This window comes from Stegostoma tigrinum, chromosome 18 (assembly GCF_030684315.1).
Source record: "Stegostoma tigrinum isolate sSteTig4 chromosome 18, sSteTig4.hap1, whole genome shotgun sequence".
NCBI classification, from domain to species: Eukaryota; Metazoa; Chordata; class Chondrichthyes; order Orectolobiformes; family Stegostomatidae; genus Stegostoma; species Stegostoma tigrinum.
The window spans coordinates 47,916,516-47,938,396 of NC_081371.1; the positions used below are offsets into that span (position 1 = coordinate 47,916,516).

Consider the following 21,881-nt stretch of genomic DNA (forward strand, 5'->3'; position numbering starts at 1 on the left):
GCAACATCAGAGGGAACAGGAAAGCTAACTTATCACGGTTAGACCCTTCCTCAGAAGTGGGGGAAGAGAAAGCAGGCTCCAAAGTAACTAAGATAATAAAGTGTGAAGCTGGATGAACACAGCAGGCCAAGCAGCATCTCAGGACCACACAAGCTGACGTTTCGGGCCTAGACCCTTCATCAGAGAGGGGGAGGGGGAGTCAGCTTTTGTGCTCCTAAGATGCTGCTTGGCCTGCTGTGTTCATCCAACTCCACACTTCGTTATCTTGGATTCTCCAGCGTTTGCAGTTCCCATTCCCTCCAAAGTAATTAAATGGGACACCAGTGCGCCCTCGCCTGGCTCATCCGGGAATTTCTACCTCCGTCAGTGACCAATCACGGCGGGCGTAGGCGGAGCTCCACGCGAAGAGGCGAGGCCGGGATCTGGGGTGCCGCTCGGACACGTGAGGTGTAGGTCACGTGCCTAGGCCCAAGCCAATGGAATCGCGCTCTGGCTTTGGGGGTGGGAGAGGCACGTGGCTGTCCGCGCGACCTCTGTGACAGTTTGAGGCGTTCAGGCTGCGCTGTTAGATTTTCTTCGCCGACGTCGCTTTCGTCTGCTGCTGCGAAGCCATTTCCACAGCTACCCGGTTTTATTTTATCTTTGAGAGTTCATGGGCGGCCACTCGATCCACTGGTTTCGCAAGGGGCTCCGGCTCCACGATAATCCGGCGTTGCTGGAGGCTCTGCTGGGCTCAGAAACCATCCGCTGCGTCTACATCGTCGACCCCTGGTTCGCTGGTTCGTCCAGTGTGGGCATCAACCGGTGGCGGTGAGTTTGAAGAGAGCAATCGAGAGTGACCGCAGGGGCGTTGGGGGTCGCCGTGGTGACTGTGATGACCGTTAGAGTTTTTGACGAGCTGAGTATATTGGGGGACTTCAGGCGTTACCATGGTGAGTGCCGGCTCGTCAGCAGGTTGCCGTGGCGACCAAAAAGACGCCGCTGACCTGCCTGGAGGTAGTGTTGCCATGGGAACAGCACCGTTTCCTGCTGTACCCCCATCCCTCGGTATAGGAACTGAACGTGATAGTCATTTCTGGTGCCGTGATAGTTATCCTACCTCTAAACCGGGAGGCCCAGGTTCAAGACCCATCTGCTCCAGAGGTGTGGAAATAACATCACTGAAAGAGTTGATTAGGAAATGTTCCCAATCCTCTTCCCAACGTGACCGTCCGCCCCCGCCTCCTCACCCAAGCCGCCGCATCGAGGCTTGAAAATTTTCATGATCTTTCAGTGGAAACTGGGTAGTATAAAGAAACTGTGAATGAACATGAATACAGCTGTTAGCAATCAGGAACAAAGTCATAAATTGCAGGAAAAACTCAGCAGGTCTGGCAGCGTCTTTGGAAATAAAGCAGAGGTAACTAGTCCTGAAGAAGGAGTACTATTCCCGAAAGTTTTATTCTGCATTTCTCTCCACAGATGCTGCTAGGTCTGCTGAGTTTTTCCAGCAGTTTCTGATTTTCAGCACCCACAGTTCTTTCTTTGTCTTTTTGTGAGCAATCATGGTAACTGTTGCAGCCTCTGTGATCAACACCCCAAAATTTCAGCTTGCAGCTCCACATCAGGTCGTGACCCCACTTTGTGTGGCCCAAATGTAAATTTTTCATGTCCTCCTTTTAATTGTGGTGCCCAGAACTGAAAGATATTAATGGACTGGTCAGATGGACAAACTGGTTTTAAATAAAATTCAACCCATGTGGGGGGGGGGAGGGTGATGGTGAAGGTGTATATTTGGAGAAGTTGAACAAGGCAAGGGTATAGTTTGCATGTTTTGGCGATGAAACCAGTGTGAAAGGTGAGAGAAATGCACCTGACTGAATGTAGCTGAAAAATCTGTTTTTATTGTGTCAAATTCCACTCCAAGTAGAAAACATGTAAGTTTGCATCAAATTGTAAATCTGCTGTAAATTTCAGGAAAACACAGCAACATTTATAATCAGGCTGTAAATTTCTTTGCTTTTGGTATCTGAACTACTATATAAATGTCACACTGCACTTGTACAAAGAACAGGGTAGAAATCAGATTTGCAAAGAAGCTTATAGAACTGTTATAATCGTTACTGTCTTCCTGGATCTTGCAATATATTTGAAATTTCCTGTTGTACTTGTGCGATCTCATGGCTGCACATGCGCTTATGCACATATGCACATGATCACATTGATGATGTTTGGATTGGAAATGTACGTTCCAAAACTCATACACTGTAAATTGAACTGAGCTAGCCATGTAAATACAATGGCTGCAAGAGCAGGTCAGAGGCTAGTAAGATTGCAGAAACTCATCACTTTAAAGCCTGTCCACTGTTTACAAGCGCAGATGGGAGCGATGAAGGCCGAGTGATTTTATCACTGAATTGTTATTCCAGAAACCCAAGTAATGTTCTAGGTTTGAATCCCACCATGGCAGATTGTAGAATTTGAATTCAACATAAATTTGGAATTAAGAAGCTAATGATGACCATGAATCCAAAGTTGATTGTTGGGAACAACCCATTTGTTCTTTGAGGAAGGAAACAGTTATCCTTCCCTGTTCAGGCCTGCATGTGGCTCTAGATCCACAGCATCTTAACTACCCTCTGGAGCAATTAGGGATGGGCAACAATTGCTGGACTACTTGCATATTGTTGCAAAAAACTGTCCCAGATACACCCAACAAATCTCCCCTCATTCAAGCCCATGGCATTAATTAAGTCCCAGTCAACATAGAGGAAGTTAAAATCACCCACCACAACATTGCTGCTGTTTTTACATTTTTTCATAATCTGTTCACATGTTTGTTCCTCTGTCACCTGGCTGTTGGGAGTCCTGTAGTACATTCCCATCAAAGTGATTGCACCCTTCCTATTCCTGAGCTCTACCCATATGGCCTTGTTGGATGAACCCTTTTAAGGTGTCCCCAGTTAGTTTGAGGCAGAAACTCTACCCATTTAAAAAGTATTTGATTATGTATCTCAAATGCCATAAACCTACAGGACAGAGAGTGTGGAAAGTGTGATCAGACTGAAGGGTCTAGGCCTGAAACATCAGCTTTCCTGCTCCTCTGCTGCTTGGCCTGCTGTGTTCATCCAGCTCTACACCTTGTTATCTTAGACTGGGTGGTGTTTTGTTTTGGCTGATGCACGCACATAGAGCCAAGTGTGGTTTCAACTTTGTGATGCTAACTGAGCAAATCGCTCCAGTTGAGACCGAATCAATGTTTTATTCCGGTTTAACATAACTTCTCTGCTTTTATTCTGTGCCTCTGTTTTATAAAGCTAATTTCTTTTCCCAGCTTTCTCAACCTGTACGTAAATCTTTGAAGGTGACATATTCTGCCCAGACTCTCTGGATTTTCCTGATTTTTTTTTTGCCCTCAAGATTCAGTTCATCACGTTTCCCAGTCTTAAATGACATATGTCATGTGACTGAGATAATGGGAACTGCAGATGCTGGAGAATTCCAAGATAAGGGTCTGATGAAGGGTCTAGGCCCGAAACGTCAGCTTTTGTGCTCCTGAGATGCTGCTTGGCCTGCTGTGTTCATCCAGCCTCACATTTTATTATCTATGTCATGTGACTGCCCATTTTACCAATGTGCTAACATTCACTTGAGTTTGGTTACTATCTGCCCCTCAAGTACTTCATTTCCAATATTTGTATCATCTAAAAACTTTGAAATTTTGACCTATAAAGCTAAATGTTGCTCATGGTATCCAAGTAATCACTATTCACCAGTGCTCTGTGTTCTGTCCCTTTTAACTGCTTTTCTATCTCTATTTTCCCTCTAATTCCAAGGGCTTCAATTCTGCAAACAAACTATTATGTAGCACTTTATGTCAACTATCTAAGATGCTTAATAAAAAATATCAACTGTTGTTTAATCAAGCCTGTTCATTATTTTATTGGAAGACTCAATACAGTCTGTAGGATTTAACAAATCCACATTGACAGTTGTTGATAAACCCATGTCCTATTGCAAATTATGTCCATCATGACGGCGTTTAGAAGTTTCCACATCACCATTACTACCTGATATTTAATGTCTCAGGTCTTTCAGTCCTGAAGAAAGATAATTTAAATTAGCATATAGCATTACCTTTTCTCGCTCGTTGTAGATGCTACATGTCCTGCAGTGTGTTCTCAGTTTCTCAGTCTTTTCTATTTTTATGTCAGGTGACCAGCATCTATAGTATTTAGCTTTTATATTTTAAATCCTGTGCTGATCTTGGTTGTAGAACTCAATCTCATGGTGGATGTGAAATTCTTGACCTCGGTTGCTAGTCTCTATTTTACTTGATATCTTTTTCTCCATTGTGGAGCAATATACCTCAAATTATGTTGCAGCTCGCTTGGTTAAAATTGTGAAAAATGGAAAAAATGTTAAGAATGTTGATGTGACTTTTATTCCCTTTATTACTGAACTGATTATTGGTAAATGGTCTCAATTGTGATGACACTTTGTAGTTAACCAGCTGCAGTCATATGTGGCTTGTCCACATTTACTGAAGCACTCCAAAATGCTGTAAGGATCCACTGAAAGCATTGTATTCAGAAACAGAAATCATCTGCAGGCCAAATTCTAGCTGTATGAAGCCATGAAAGTAAGACAATGATTTATAATTCAAATGGGGCAAGAGGGAGAATTATTTTCCAAGTGTTACGCAAAGGTATGGTATTAGTTTCAAAACCTTGATAACTAAGATAAATAAGCCGTTAATGGAATTCATTGAAGCAACATTGCTTTTTCTTTCTGATCTCCAGATTCCTGCTCCAGTGTCTTGAAGATCTTGATGCCAATTTGCGGAAATTAAATTCTCGCTTATTTGTTGTACGTGGTCAACCAGCTGATGTCTTTCCCAGATTGTTTAAGGTGCACACTTTGCATTTCATTTCATTTTTATTTTATCTTATTTCATAGTGTCCAACAACTGAAATACTGCATTGTTTTGTAAAACCTATATAGAATCACAGGATTATGACAGAAAGACGATATTTGGCCTATCATGTCCGCATTTGTTCTCTCAATGGACAATCATATAAAATCATTTGAATGAATATCTCTAGCTCAGACATAATGGTTATGTGATATTCCACATTACCTAATGATTTTTAAAGAATTATCCACAATACAAAATATCGTAATCTACCAGGCAACTCAAATGGACCAAAAGCACCCCAGGATTTGTACAAATAACTTCCAGCTCTGAATTATCACTTTCACATCAATGTAGGAAGCTGGTTAGCTTCTGTTGTTTAAGGTGTAGATTTCTGCCAATATTCATAAAGAATCAAATGCTAAAAAATTGTGTAAGAAATCTGAAGCCTCATTTTCATTGGACAGCTTTTAATATGGAAAAATATCTTCCAAAAATTGGTAAATTTGGTATTCGTACATTCATATCACTACTTAGAAAGGCTTTATAATAATGTTCAACTCACACCTATTCTCATTTTAAGCGTTTTTCTTTTCTTGCAAACTGATTAGTGCTTTCATATGTCATACAAATATATACCAGTAGCTGCAGTGTTCTGTCTTTTATATCCATATTTGAAACATCTTTCAGAAAGCTTATTATATTGTGGGGCTAGAATGTTCTTGGAGGCTGGGTGCTGCTTGCAGTAAGCAGACTACCCAGTTGTATGGTATTCAGTTTTCAGAATGTTGGAACCTATTGTAAAGTAATAGTTTGAGCTGTCGTTTTCTGCTGATACTCATCTTGCTGTTTTATTAATATCTTTTTTAAACAGCACATTAGGAAATTGGGATTTGAGTATTTATTGCTGCACTAATATTTTAGCCTTAAGATTTGACAGGCAACCTTCCCACTACAGTATCCAAAACAGCATCTGTTTATGATGGGGATAACCACAGGAGATTCCTGCATCACTTCGCTACCTCCACTACATGTCTAGCAGATCAACTGTCTATACTTGACTGTATCTGCCTGAAACTGCTATCCATCACACCTTGACGACAAATTTACGAAATGTCAGCTTTCCTGCTCCTATGATGCTGCTTGGCCCGCTGTGTTCATCCAGCTCTAGACCTTGTCTCGGATTCTCCAGCATCTGCAGCTCCTACTATCCCTGAATCCATCACACCCTTTTGCTTTTGTTCACTCCTCATTGCCTCTAATTGATGCTCCAACTAATCCATACAGTCTCATAGGTTAAGCAACCAAACATACTTCCTGGAGAGCTCAAATTCTCCCTGATCTCCTGCACTTGCCAGGAAGTGCACATCGTGGGTACAGTCACAATGTTTAAGAGACATTTGGATAAGTACGTGAATCAGAAATGTTTGGAGGGATATGGGCCAAACACAGGCAATTGGGACTAGTTTAGTTTGGGATTATGGTTGACACAGACTGGCTGGAGTGAAGGGTCTGTTTCCGTGCTATACGACTGTATTTCTATAATCACCCTACTAAAAGCCATTCTGCCCCTTGAACAGACCCAGAAAGTGCCTAAAAACATAACACACTTTGCTCAAAAATGCAGCATTACACAGTCTTACTGCTTAAAAACACTAATACCAATCCTTAATAATAAAAGTCAATCAAAAGATGGATCACAGTATTAACATAATAATAAAAAGCTGTTCACCTTGATCACTATTACAGATTTACAAACAAGAACAGATTAAGATTTAGATGTTTCATAAGTCTTAAAATCAAAATCAAAGGTCTTCCACTTCTATAGTTTCAGGCAGTGGCTGCTAACACTGCAGCTACGGTGAAGCTGAATATTAGACCTCATGTCAGCTATGACTATGCACTGCCTGTTTGTTCTCCAGAGCCCCTGTGCAATTTCCGTCTAACAGCTGTGAAACTACATAGTTGCTTCATAAAAAGTTGATCTCCGAGCCTTATGTAATCTCCGTCTCTGACCTTACCAGGTGGTGACTCTCCTGAAAACTCTCTCTCCTTCCTCCTTTTTAAAGTATGTTTGTTTTTAATCTTTTTAAAGTTCCAAAAACAATGCAAAACTTGTAACATAAGAATTACTGCCCCAAGGAAGTGTTTAACTCCATATAAGTGCTGAAAAACCTCAAATGTCACAAAAATATAAAGCTAACAGTTTTTTTAATTATTTAAATCTCTTTAGGAATGGAATATTTCTCGTCTTACCTTTGAATATGACTCTGAACCCTTCAGCAAGGAGCGAGATGCAGCTATCAAGAAGTTGGCCATTGAGGCAGGAGTAGAAGTGATTGTGCAGATTTCACACACGCTGTATGATTTGGACATGTAAGGTTTTTAAGTGTCTGCAAGATTGCATGCAAGGTTCTGGTCATGTAATTGACCCAGTGTAAGAAACATTTTTGAAAACAAAAGGTCACTTTAGGAGATCTGTTGAGTATGTGTCCTCATTTCTTGCATTTGTTACCCATTGTTCAGAAGCTGTCACTGATATCTATAACAAATCTATATATCTTGTTAAAAGACTGAGTACTTACAGATGATAATTTAATGTCGGATTGTAAACTTTCAGTGTTTAAAATAGAATTTTCCACTTATTTTGAATCTGCATTGAAAAATATCATGACGTTATTGTTCAATTTGTTATTCCTTTTATGATGTTCTAAAACAAAGTAACAATGACACACAGCCTGCTCAACATATCAAGTGTTGACTGTGTCCTTTATTATCTTTATCTGGACATTAATAATAATCCTCCGAAGTGGTGTATGTGTATGAATCATTTTGTGGATTTTTAGAAGGGTAAAGTGATTCACTTGTAGTGTGTGGTAGTTGACATGGAATGCTGCTGGAGGAATTACGTTGCTCATTTGCAGTTTCTCACAATAGAAACTGTGCAAAGTAGTGATACAATAGAACTTGTCTTTGACATTAACTTTGTTACCTTTTAATAAATTGGATACTATTTTGATTGTCCCCTTTTTAACTTCAGGAAGTAGCAGGCATATTCTCACAAGGTTAACTCTATCATCAATGTTTAGCAGATGTTACAAAGAGCATTGGTTGATTTTTTTTTTCCCCAATGCTAGTGTACTTTCTTTTAAAACTTCACAATTACTAATTTTTTCAGACAAGTTGATGTAAATTATGAAAATGATGTGAATTCATTTAAAACAGATTTAATTAGTTTCTGTTTGATATGAATTAATGGTACAAAAGTCCTAATTAGTTGATGAAATGGTTTCTTTTGACAGGATTATAGAGCGCAATGGTGGACAGCCTCCTCTAACGTACAAGCATTTCCAGACGCTTATAAGTCAAATGGAGTCAATAGAAATGCCTGTGGAAACAATCACAGCTGAGGGCATGGGAAAATGTATAACGCCAGTCCTTGATGACCATGATGACAAATATGGAGTTCCATCTCTCGAAGAACTGGGTATGAGCCAAAAGTATTTCATAACTGATTTCAGGCCAGTTGCGTTGCCCAAAGAGTAAACTAAACAATAACTCTTTGGAGTAGATGAAGGGTCGAGGCCCGAAACGTCAGCTTTTGTGCTTCTAAGATGCTGCTTGGCCTGCTGTGTTCGTCCAGCCCCACACTTTGTTACTCTATGGAGTAGCATTTTTTAAAAAACTTGAGGAAATTGGGTAAATAATGTTGAGCGAAGGAAGATTTAGAACTGTGGAGAATGAGAAGGCCATTATGTTGCTGTTGCATATTATCATTGTCGTTTCGTGCATTGATTCTGCCTCAACTAGAAGATTTCTTCCGGGTCTGGACCGCACAATATCCCAGATTTCTTCCTATACAAAAGGAGGCGATTTAGCCCATTGTGTTTGTACTGGTTCTTGAATAAAAATTACATCTTGCTGCCATTCTCCTGCTCTTGCCACATAATGCGTTCATGCCCTGTTGAATGCTTCAGTTGAGTCTGCCCTCTCACTTCCTGGCAGTACATTCCAGACCCAAACAATTGGCTGTGTGAAAAATATTTCTTATGTCGATTTTATCTTCTTTTGCAAATCTCTTTTAAATCTGCACATTTACAGGTCCTTTTGAGTAGGGATTGTTTCTTCCTATCTATTCAGACACCTCCATAATTTTGAAAACTCCAAACAAATCTCCTCTTAGTTCTAAATTTTTTTCAGGGAAACAGTTCCAATTTCTCAGAGCTATTCTCTTAAAGTTTCTCATTCATGGAAATATGCTCATAAACCTCTCGCGCTCTTTCCAATGTGTTCTCCTTTCAGAAGTGTGGTACCCACATTGTACACAATACACAAGCTGAGGTCTAACTAGGGTTTTAGACAAGTTCAACATTGCCTCCTTGCTATTGTACACTATGACACTATCAATAAAGCCGAATGCTTTATTAACTGCGCTCTCCAACTGTCCTGTTACTTCTATTGACTTCTGCAAACGCTCGGGTATCTCTGCTCAGAACACCTTTAGAATAGTATCCTTTTATGCGATACTATCTCATGTTCTTTCCACAAAAATGTATTATCTCACAGCTCTCTGCATTGAATTTCATCTGTCACCTATTTGCCCATTCCACCAACTTGTCAATGTTCCTTTTTGAAGTTTTACACTGTCCTCACTATTTACAATGTTTGCAAGTTTATTTTTGTCTGCAGGCTTCTTGCAATTGTACCCTGCACTCCCCAGAATTAGATCATTAATATAAATTAGGAAAAACAAGTGTGCTGATACTGACCCCGGAGGAACTCCACTAAAATCTTCCAGCCTGAAAAATATCTACTAAATTTTACTAGATAACAAGGTGTAGAGCTGGATGAACACAGCAGATCAAGCAGCATCTTAGGAGCAGGAAAGCTGACAGTTCGGGCCGAGACTCTTTTTCAGAATCTGGACAGAGTTCCATCGGTGGTAAGTGTGATTAGACTGAAGGGTCTAGGCCAGAAATGTCAGCTTTCCTGCTCCTAAGATGCTGCTTGGCCTGCTGTGTTCATTCAGCTCTGTACCTTGTTATCTTGGATTCTGCAGCATCTGCCGTTCCTATTATCTCTATTAAATTTTACTATTGCTTATCATTGAGCCAGTTTTGTATCCCTGTTGCTATTGTACTTTTTATTTCATGAGCTGTAACTCTACTCGCAATCTGTTGTGCGATGCTGTATCAAATGATTTTTGGAAGCCCATATAGATCACATTATCCTCATGAAATCTCTCTGTTACCTCTTCAAAGAATTCCAATCAGTTAATTAAACATGATTTCTAAGAAATTTAAATAAATGTGAAGTCTGGTTGTCAGTCAATAAAAATATAATGATGAAGTGAGATTGATAATTCCGTCTTGCAAAAGAAATGCACTAAATATGTTTCCTATTTTTTGGTCCATCCCTATTTTACATTGCTCTGATATATATACCTCAATGGTATTCTCAACAGATGATCAGGAAATAAACCAAACTGACCATTGTGTGATCTCTACATGCAGTTCTAGTGTGTCCTTTCCACTTGTTCATACATTAACCTCTTAACTTCTCTTTTTAAGCATATTTAAAGTTAGCAGAATTAAATCATTACTGAGTCTGATTTAATCTGCTTTGATCAAAATGAGAATTATTGGATCATCGATGCATTTACAACTGTCCCATTTTTCCCTGAGGAAGTCGGTATTTTTTGGTTGTCAAGAATATGCAAGGAATTCTCATTGTATTAACTCCAGCAATGTATCTTTTCAGTAACCAGGTCAATGATTAATTTCATCTAAGATACCCATTGATATTTATAACCAATTTCTGCAACCTACCTATACAGTATGTAATTAATTAATAAATTTTTGTGATAAGGTATAAAATACTGTGGACTCTGGAAATCTGCAGTAAAAACAGTGCTGAAAATACTTAGATCTGGCAACATCCATGGAGAGAATGTGTTAATGCTTTGCGTCTAATATGACTTCTGCTTGACTTACAACAGTTTGTTTTTAATCTCCGTCTTCTGTCATTGCTAAATTTGGTAGTGTTACCAATTAGATTTGCATTACCAAATCATGTGAGGAAATTCGCCTTAGCAACTTTTTACTTATACTTTTCTTGGGTTCCATAAACTGATTCCTTCAACAACACCTAAGTAGTCATTGTGTTAGGCAGCAATGGTGAATGTAACTTACTTTAACTGCACAATATCAAACCTAAGTCTGATCGATTCTGTAACATATCTATTCAGTAATAGTTTGTGAGTTGGAATCCTGACCTACTTTTTCCTCTAATTTATCATTGTTCTTGAGGTGATGAGATGAATTGTGACTCTAATCCTATCAAGTCTTAAATCAGCAGAGACTGAAAATCAAAGCTAGGTCTGTGTGACACTGGGGAGGACTCCTAGACATTCTTCTCTATCTATTTATCTCTACAGTAGAAGAAGACTTAATCCTGCTTTTCTATTCTTAGGTTTTGATACAGAAGGGCTTCCTTCAGCTGTATGGCCAGGTGGTGAAACAGAGGCCCTTGCAAGATTAGAAAGACATTTGGAGAGAAAAGTAAGAAGAAAACTTACTGTGAAAGGAAAATTAAATCAATAAAAGCTAGGGATGGCATATTAAATTTCTGAAGTATTTTACAGTGAAATATATTTGAAATCCCTCTGGTTTTACAAGTTTGACTGGATGATGTAAAATAATGAGCTGGTTGAACCAATAATGTTTTTTGTGCTCTGTTAATGTTCTTGGTTGCTACCTAAGTGCAGAAATGGCTCTACAGTGGATCATTAGCTTTGTCAGCTTATCCTCAATTTGTTGATTTACTGGCACATTATTACTCTTGTTGTAGGCTAATAAAAGAACTTTTTGACAGTGAGACACTGGCCCAATTTTCTGAACAATGTCACTGGAAATGTTACTAATATTTTGCAGATTGTCTTCTAGACATAGATTGAAAATATTGCGGTAGTACTATAAAATGATTAACTACTTGGCGTGTGAATATATTGAATGTTTTACCTGTATTTCCTAGAGCTAATGAATTTACTTTGCATTTCTTCAGGATAGAAACTTAATGAGTAGGTTGTTTTTATCATATCTTTCCAATTTTGTTCTTTTCCTTTTCAGGCCTGGGTTGCAAACTTCGAAAGACCACGAATGAACTCCACTTCACTTCATGCAAGCCCTACTGGGCTAAGTCCATACCTGCGATTTGGTTGTTTGTCATGTCGCCTCTTTTATTTTAAGCTAACTGACTTGTATAAGAAGGTACAGTTTGTAAGGATACACCAGAATTAGCTGTGAAGTGCACAAAATGATTGTTACAACTTGTCAACCCTGAAGTCTTATGGGATTTGCAGGAAACCTTTTATAATGTCATTTATACTGACTGCAACTGTGAATTTCCATCTTTATTCGCTTCCTCAAAAAGACTAGGCTGTTTGCTATTTGGGAGAAGCAACTTGGTAGCTTACATTATTGAGGGGGAAAAAACATCCTTGATGTTAATACATAATAGAATCAGGCAGAGCTGGCTGAAATTTAAAAGCTAAATCATTTATTAGGCTAATAATTATACAAAAATGTATCAACATATTTAAGAACAGCTTCTTCCCTGCTGTTATCAGACTTATCAATGGATCTCTTATATTGGAGTTGATCTTTCTCTGCACCTTTTCTGTAGATCTAAAACGGTATATTGCATTCTGCTGTATTAATCTAATGTACATAAGTAGGGTATGAATTTCCTGGTTAATTGAAAAACAGTACTTTTCTTCACTGTATCTTGGTACATGTGACAATAAGAAATCAAATCAAATCTTTTGCACTTAAGCTTAGTTCACAAAACATCACTGCTGGATTATGATATGACTTTGATAATAATTTTACTGGTTCTTTCCAGACAGCTGGTTCCTCTGTGTCTCTATCCACTTGCATCTGTTGATTTAATTATAATTGTATAGAATCTTGAATGAAGAAAATGAAAGTAGCTTCTGGTATGGATTAAGATATATTCTTTCATACTTGACTCACTCGCCCAATATATTGCACCAAGTGCACGTAGTACTACTCTGAATTCTTACTCTTCCTGTCACTTTGCAAAATAAATTTGAAGTTTCATTACATGTACAGTGGAGTAGAAATATCAGTAGGCTTGATGTTACCTGTCATTGGCAGCTACCTATATCAAAAGTGCCATTGAAATTTGGGTCCACCAGACTCAATTACAGCAGAGCTGTCATTGGAGATTATAATTCACACAATGCTGTACGTAAAAAGATTCTTGGCAACCTTTTCTCTTTGCCTGCTTGTGTTTCTTCCATCAATTGGAATGAAATGTAATCTTTACTTCCCTATGTACCTGATTGGAATTATGTAGTAAATGCTTGAGTCTATTTTTGCTTTGTGGGAGCTGGGAAGTACTGGGTCGAGTGTTAGATCATTTTGTTGGCAGAGAAACATCTGAAAATAAGTTGAGATAGGAGTCTTAATAATCAGGGAACTCTCCAGAGTTGCAAGAAGTTTACAAGTGGGAATAAAATTGATCTCTGGTCTGATTCCTACTACTGGGTGGCCGGCTCTCAAGGGATAACTGGGCAGAAAACTGCAACGGATTGTTGGCTTTGTTCCCACATTACAAGAAAATAAAAGTTAACCATTTCCTTCATTCATGGCATCTGTATTTGAATTTGCATAGATGTACTATGCCTGAAGTGAACTTATCAACATATATTATAGCGAGTGAACAATGTGTACATGTTGAGAACTTCCCCTCCTTTTTCAACAGGTGAAGAAAAACAGCACCCCTCCACTCTCCCTGTATGGGCAGCTATTGTGGCGTGAATTCTTCTATGCAGCGGCTACTAACAACCCCAGGTTTGATAAAATGGAAGGAAATCCGATTTGTGTCCAAGTTCCGTGGGACCAGAATCCTGAGGCTCTGGCTAAGTGGGCAGAAGGGAGGACAGGATTTCCTTGGATCGATGCAATAATGACACAGCTGCGTCAAGAAGGATGGATCCATCACTTAGCCCGTCATGCAGTGGCTTGCTTTTTAACAAGAGGTGATCTCTGGATTAGCTGGGAAGAAGGAATGAAGGTGACTAAATTATGGTCGAAAGTAAAGATAGGTTTCCTATTCTCAGTTGTCCTTTTTGTTACAGTTCTTTTTATTCTTTAATGGGATGAGGATGTCACTTGCTAGACAGCATTTATTTTCCACCCCTAATTGCGCAGAGAGCAGTTCAGTGGGACTGGAGTCACATACAGGCCAGACCAGGTAAGGATGGCAGCTTCCTTCCCTAAAGGACACTAGTGAACCAGGTTTTTTCTGACAGTTGACAATGGATTCATGATCGTCATTGGGTTCTCAATTCCAGACATTTTATTGAATTCAATTTCCTCCATCTGCCATGTCAGGATCCTAACCCAGGATGGTATCTGGGTCTCTGGATTAACAATCTAACAATAATACCACTAGGCCATTGCCTTTCCTAGCTGATGGCATTGCTTACAATATAGGCATGCACTGTTACTCTCCAGTGATCTGTCAGTGTGCTTTGCCTGAAGCAACTTGTAATTTACTATACAGAATGCTTGTACACTCATCTCACATTTATTTTGTGTGCTCCATATTTTTGACTGAAAGCAGTGTACTTCTTGTTGAAATTTGGTTTACTGGGTAGTAACAATCAAGTGCTTTGCCCGGCTGTCACAAGTTTAAGTGTAAAATTAGCAAGTTAATGTTGCCGGGGTGTTTTGACCATGTAGGACATCACTACTTAGCTACTGCAGTTTTACATGCAGCAACCTCATCTGCATTTGGAGCTTAGCTCACGTCTTGTCTGATCTTCTTTCCCTTTCAGCAGTTCCCCACTGTTCTCACATTGGCTCATGTCATCAAGACATTCAATAAGTTATGCAAATATTTTGGACTGAGAAACCAACGAAAGCAGTAGGTCACTGAAACTGTGCAGAAACATTCACTTTGATAAAGAGTTCATAATTTTGAAAACTGGGTTTTCCAAAGACTGATATTTCTCAAAATTATACACAGGCTACAATTAACAAATTCATTATCCTGATACAGAACTCAGAGCAGAAATGGGCAGTTTTATTCTGTGGCCAAATCAATTACTATCATAAATTGATAATAATCATAAACAGCTTTGTATTAGGAACACAAATTGTTAAGTTTACTGTTGGGATTTCAAGTGTCTTTCTAATACAATATTAAAAGAATTTGTGAACAAAATATTGTGGTGCTGTTCTAGATTTAATTGCTCATTGTTATGCTTGTTTTTATATAGGTATTTGAAGAGTTATTACTGGATGCTGACTGGAGTGTGAATGCTGGAAGTTGGATGTGGCTGTCCTGCAGCTCCTTCTTCCAACAGTTTTTTCATTGCTACTGTCCTGTGGGTTTCGGACGTAGAACCGACCCCAATGGAGATTATATCAGGTACTTAACGTATATCTGTTCTGAAGATAGAAAAATATTTGAAGGATATCACCTGGGCTGGTGGTACCACATCCAGGTTTACTATGAAGCTTCGTTCATGGATGGCCCTTACCAAAGCTTCCCTGCTTGTTTTTATTTTTGCCAAATCTCCCTACCCAACCCAGCAGTGGTGATAAGGGCCCTATCAACGAGTCAGTCAATTTGTTTTACTCATACCTTGACTATCTTTTTGTGTGGTATGTGTGTTCTATAAAACCCCAATTATCACCCATTTCCCTCCCATGTTTACCTCTCATAGTTTCAACTGAGTGACTTCTCATTCTCATTTATTTTATTTTAATTTTCTTCATGTATCTGTCCTTAAAATTCATTGCTTTCTTGTCCTCTCTGTATCTCTTCTCTGTGTAATCTCAAATGCCATCACCGATGATTCCTCCACTCTCGTACTCTTGATCATTGACAAAGTCTTGCACCCTTTCCAGCCATCTGTGGTTTTCTCCTCTGCTATAGTTGCAAAGATTTGATATCTCTCGCTTTCTATCATGTGTTGAAAAATATTCTATTTTTGACCAGGAAGAGCAAAACTATAACACATATATAGTGTATTCCATATGCTCATCAAAAAGTATTTTCTAAGATTAAGCTTAAAGCCAAAAAGTAAGATTGACTTTGTTATGAGTTATAGTTTCACAGGACTGGAATCTGCCCTCTTCCATTATTTTGCTGTTGCAGTTGCCAGGTCAAAAACTATACTTGCCACCAAAATTAGAGAAAAAGGAACACCCCACAAACCAGTGAGGTGGCAGTCCTGACACTTCATGTATTGACTAATGCAGATGCAATGAGCTGATCAGTCACTTTCAATGATGTGCTATTTGAATTGTATCAGTAATTATGTTTTTATACCTGGGCGAGTTGACTTAGATGGTAAGATGTTTTATCTTAAACCTGGGTTTGACTTGGATGTGAAATTGATCACTATGAAATATGTTTTTCTTTCTGAAGTACAACCTTTTTGAATTATATCTGAATCATCACTTGTTTAGAAGTTTCACATTAAAAATGTATGATTTACAATCATAAGATGTATGGGTTTTGGCTTTCTACTGAGTGCAAGTCCTGGTTGTATTTTTAGGCGGTACCTGCCAGTCCTCAGAGGTTTTCCTGCCAAACATATCTATGATCCTTGGAATGCTCCAGAGAGTGTACAGAAAGCTGCAAAATGCATCATTGGTGTTCATTATCCAAAACCCATTGTGAACCACGCTGAAGCCAGTCGCCTGAATATTGAACGAATGAAGCAAATCTACCAGCAGTTTTCTCGCTACAGAGGCCTGGGTGAGGACAGAAGTAACCTTTTTCTTTATTATAGTCTGTTTTCAATAATGTTAATGTTCTCCTTTAATAACGTTAAGCAGTTATAGAACAACTTGCAGATCAAAGACTCAAGACCTGAAGAAAGCTTTCTACAGATGGCAATTGTGAATTGAAAATATGGATTCATTGCTGCTTGACCAGTGAGTTTGGTCCCGTGAACAACCTGTTTAAATTACCCAACAGTCATTTAGATGCCTTGTTTCCAATTTAGCAACCTTGAATTAATTAACTTGAAGTCTCTTTTTTTTCCTTCTGATATATTGATAAGTGTTTGCCTGATCTGATGCCAAACGTTTTGCCTGGGTGTCGGGTGAAATAGTTCACTGGAAGTAGGGAGCTTCCACCAAACCACTACAGGGCAATCCCTAAACGTAAGCTATCTTTAAGGCACACCATAGTAGCTTGATATCATCCAAAGACCATACTACAAGCAAACGGAAGAAGTAGCCGAAACTTGTAGTTTGCTTGGATATTGACCTCATCTGGATCTGAAACTAAATTCCTGCTGTGATCTTCAGTCAGTAATCTCAGTCTCCTTTACTCTTCTTCAACCAATTTTCTGAATGCTTGCAAATTGAATCTCAATTAATCTCAATGGAAACTCAATCTGATCCTATATAAATTAGTGTATTTGCTTTTGAATCTCCCAACATATTTGTAAGGACACTTTATCATATTGAGTCAGCTCACTGTTTAGACCCATTGTTAGTAACCCTATTTGGTTTGGGATGAGATATTGTTATCTTTATTGTTTTGTCCACTCAGGTTGTTGGCCTTTCATAATGACTAGTTCTCCTGACCAGGTGTATTTTTTTTTGACAGCTATGATCCCAAAGTGCTAGGAGATACAATTTTCAGGTTGTTACTCAGAAAGTGTATGACATCATATTCCTTGCATTGACATCAACAAGTGATGTGCTCACAAGTCCATCTTCCCATTTTGCATTGCTGTCTGTGCCGATTTTGAAAAGGGGGTGATCACCAGCAATGTCTGAAAAATTTATCTGTAGAACAATCTCTATATTTATTAGCTTTGATTGGGACCTGAATTCAGTCTTCCCGTGCAAATGTATTTGCTTTCACTATTACTGATTTTTAAAAAAAGGAATAGATTAATTACCTTTAATGGTGTTTATCTTTCACAAGGAAACATGTTTTGCACATTGTGCTGCTCTAGCCATTCCTCAGGCTAGTTCTGTTTCTGTTCTAAAACAAACTACAGGGTTTTTGTTCCATTCAGAAACAGGTATGCCACGTTGATTATTACTTAACAACGTAGGCATATCCTCAAGTCCATTTATCTTAAAGGGGGACTGTCCCTTTATGCGAATTGTCACAGAATGCAGTTCTACCCTAGCACAGTGATGTGGACTGTGCTTTCTGTTGGAGACTGAAGACGGTCCCACAAGAGAGATCACTTTTAAGTATATATAAATATCTAAAAGTGAGAAGTTGGGAGGTTATGTTGTGGCTGTACGGGACATTGGTTAGGCCACTTTTGGAATATTGTGTGCAATTCTGGTCACCCTGCTATAGGAAGGACGTTGTAAAACTTGAAAGATTTCAGAAAAGATTTACAAGAATGTTTCCTGTGTTGGAGGGTTTGAGCTATAGGGAGAGGCTAAATAGAGAGGGGCTATTTTCCCTGGAGTGTCGAAGGCTGAGGGGTGACCTTTATACAGGTTTATAAAATCATGTGGTTATGGGTAGGGTAAATAGACAAGGTCTTTTGCCTGGGTTGGAGGAGTCCAAAACTACCAGGCATAGGTTTAAGGTGAGAGGGGAAAGATTTGAAAGGTACCTGAGGGGGTAACTTTTTCACAGAGGGTATTGCATGTATGAAATGAACTGCCAGAGGAAGTGGTGGAGGCTGATACAATTACAACATTTTAAAAAGCACCTGGAGGTGTATATGAATAGGGAGGATTTGGAGGGATATGGGCCAAATGCTGGCAAATGGGACTAGATTTATCTATGATATCTGCTCAGCATGGATGAGTTGGACCGAAGAGTCTGTTTCCGTGCTGTATATCTCTATGACTATAAAGATTGGGATCACATTTATCAAGAGGGCAAGTCTGTATTCTTGGAGTTTTGTTTCAACCATGTCCAGTGTGAAATAGAATAAAAACATTTTTGTGTTGTGTTTATCAACACAAGCAGTTAGACAGAATATACAGAAATGAAACAAACTATAAGTAATGTGTTGCAATAAATGAAATGTCAGCCTTTAATGGGGTGCAAGTTACAGAAAACATCTGCTGTCTAGTTTAACATTGCAAATTATGCAGTAATTCATTAAATGGTAGCTTTTGTTCATGAAAGTTTACCTTGCTTTTAGGTCTTCTTGCTTCTGTGCCTTCTAACCCTAATACAAGTGCTGAACCTATGGAATGTTCACAAGGAGACAGCACACATGGATGCAGTAGCATAGCAGGTAGAAAATCAGTTCAGTGATTGGATTTCTGGTTTTGGGATGGGGAAGCAATTTGGAGGCTGAAGCCATACTTTTACCAATAGGCGTGCATTCAGGTTCTCTTGGCACGCTCCATTGTATAAGCATGTATAATGTTCATTTAAAAGCAAAATACTGAAGGTGCTATAAATCTGAAAGAGACACAAAGTGCTAGAAATGTTCAGGTCTGACAACTCTGATTGTCTCTTCACAGATGCTAACTTCCAAATAGAATGTGACTTCCCCAGTTCTGATCATTTTTTTTTGGTTGATAATCATTTACAAGTTACTTTAAATAAATTGATTAGCCTTTTGAGAATATGATTAATATTGTTTTAAGTCTTAAATATTTTTGTTCAATGAATCATGTAACTCAAACATTGTTGTTTGTGGTAACTGAATCCAGTTACCACATTTAGAATAAAATAGGTTTTGGAAAATAGCAGTAACAAAATATATTTATATTGCACTTTTAAAATAATTAAATATTCCTTGATGCTTCACTGATGCACTGAAACAAAATATGATACTAAACCACAAGATATTATTGCTATTAGTTAATAGCTTATTTAAGAAGTCCAAAGGTTCTTAAATTATTTCAATAGTGGTGCTGAATTGCTTTAGATGATTCAGAGCCCACTGTAATTAATGTACAGTGTGCTGCTTCACAGAATATAGAACAGTACAGGCCCTTCAGCCCACGATGTTGTGCTGAACTTTTACCCTAATCCTAAGGTCTATCTAACTCCTACCCCTACCTTATACTATCAGCATCCATATGCCTATCTAATAGCCGCTTAAATGCCCCTAATGAGGCTGACCCCATTACCCTCTCCGGCAATGCTTTCCACGTCCCGACCGCTCCTGAGTAAAGAATCTACTTCTGACGTCTCCCCTGTATCCACCTTCACTCACTTTAAAACTGTGCCCCCTCGTAATAGCTACCTCCACCCTAGGAAACCTACTCTGGCTGTCCATTCTATTTATACCTCTGATCAATTTGTACACCTCTATCAAGTCACCTCTCATCCTTGGTCGTTCTAAAGAGAAAAGCTCTAGCTCTCTCAACTCGTCTTCATAAGACCTTTCCTGCATTGCAGGCAACATCCTGGTAAATCTCCTCTGCACCTTTTCCAGCACTTCCACATCTTTACTGTAATGAGGCGACCAGACCTGGACACAGAACTCCAGATGTGGCCAAACCAGGCTTTTGTATAGCTGAAGCATAACTTCACGGATCTTGAACTCAATCCCTCTATTAATGAAATCTAACACACCATAATGCCGCCTTAACAACTCCATCCACCTGGGTGGCAGCTTTCACGGAACTGTCTACATGAACCCCAAGATCCCTCTGCTTCTCCACACTGCCAAAAATCTTTCTGTTAACCCTGTATTCTGCTTTCAATTTTGCCCTTCCAAAACGAATCACCTCACACTTCTCAGGGTTAAACTCCGTCTGCCACTTCTCAGCTCTGCATCCTATCAATATCCCTTTATAACCTAGAACAGCCCTCCACACTATCCACAACTTGATCCACCTTTGTATCGTCCGCAAACTTGCTAATTCACCCTTCTACTCCTTCATCCAAATCATTTACAAAAATCACGAATAGAAGAGGTCCCACAACAGATCCTTGTGGTACATAACTCGTGACTGAGCACCATGTTGAATATTTTCCGTCCGTTACCACCCTTTGTCTAAGGATCAGCCAATTCTGAATCCAATCTGCCACATTTCACCCTATCCCATGCCTCCTTACCTTCTGCATGAGGCCTACCATGAGGAATCTTACCAAACGCCTTACTTAAATCTGTGTATACCATATCCACTGATCTACCTTCTTCCACGTGTTTGGTCACCTCTTCAAAGAATTTATAACTGTTTGAAATATTTGTTCCACCCTTTTTGTGTCTCTTTTAAAATCTGGTTACCTACCATTCAGCCGGTCATGTCCTAAACTTCTCACTAAAGTATCATTGTTCCCCTCCTTTTTCAGGTATTGCAGATTAACAATTATCTCCGTTTCCCTTGCTGTCTTGTTTTCAAATTTATCATCCCTAAACTTGCCTTTAGATAAACTGTACTATTTACTGCACACAAGCTTCACACCACCTGTGGTCTCTCCAGTCTTCTGGACCCACTCTTTGGAATTCCGCCTTCAAATGTTTCCTTTTATTCTTCTGTACCAATACAGGTCCTGGAAGTAAACGCAATTTGTTTTGGATTGCAGTTTGACACTCCCAGTTCCACTCTTTTTATGAATGCAGCAAAGAACATTTATTTGTTATTTTTAATTGCCCTAGAATGCTTGTTTAATCTGAAGATAAACTCTCTTGCCCAAGTGTTTCTGGTTTATAATATGTAGCAGTAAGTGGCAACATTCTTTCAGATGGGAAAAATGCTGTACTTTTAAGTTGAAAATTTAATTTAATTTAATTTGAACTGACTTTGAATGTAAATCTGTGGAGTCTCATTGCAGTCTACTCTTTATTGACCTGAGCCTTTTGCATTTGGTAAACTGCTTCAGGATATTTTCTTTAAAACAATTTAAGTTGGTGGCTCAGTCTGTAGGGTGGAGTGATGGGGTGTGTGCGCGTGTGCGTGTGCGGACACAAGCAGCCAGCAAGACCAACCAGGGTTCCTGTTCCTCATTGCTGTCAGTGTCATCCAATGGACTTATTTAAAATATT

General features: G+C 39.0%; 1 protein-coding gene across 2 annotated transcripts in view; it reads left to right on the plus strand.

The window, feature by feature from the left end:
* Positions 1–472: 472 nt before the first annotated feature.
* cry1b (cryptochrome circadian regulator 1b) overlaps positions 473–21,881 on the plus strand; it is a 28,538-nt gene continuing 7,129 nt past the window's right edge. Inside the window, exons 1-10 of one of the 2 annotated variants that reach the window (XM_048548446.2) lie at positions 473–810; positions 4,782–4,890; positions 7,128–7,270; positions 8,197–8,381; positions 11,366–11,454; positions 12,022–12,162; positions 13,682–13,993; positions 15,204–15,355; positions 16,491–16,693; positions 19,074–19,169. In XM_048548446.2, the coding sequence (XP_048404403.1) occupies positions 653–810; positions 4,782–4,890; positions 7,128–7,270; positions 8,197–8,381; positions 11,366–11,454; positions 12,022–12,162; positions 13,682–13,993; positions 15,204–15,355; positions 16,491–16,693; positions 19,074–19,169 (1,588 nt within the window). In that variant the 5' untranslated portion in view covers positions 473–652. The remainder of the gene's footprint in view (positions 811–4,781; positions 4,891–7,127; positions 7,271–8,196; positions 8,382–11,365; positions 11,455–12,021; positions 12,163–13,681; positions 13,994–15,203; positions 15,356–16,490; positions 16,694–19,073; positions 19,170–21,881) is intronic. The other variant, XM_048548445.2, reaches the window with a different exon arrangement.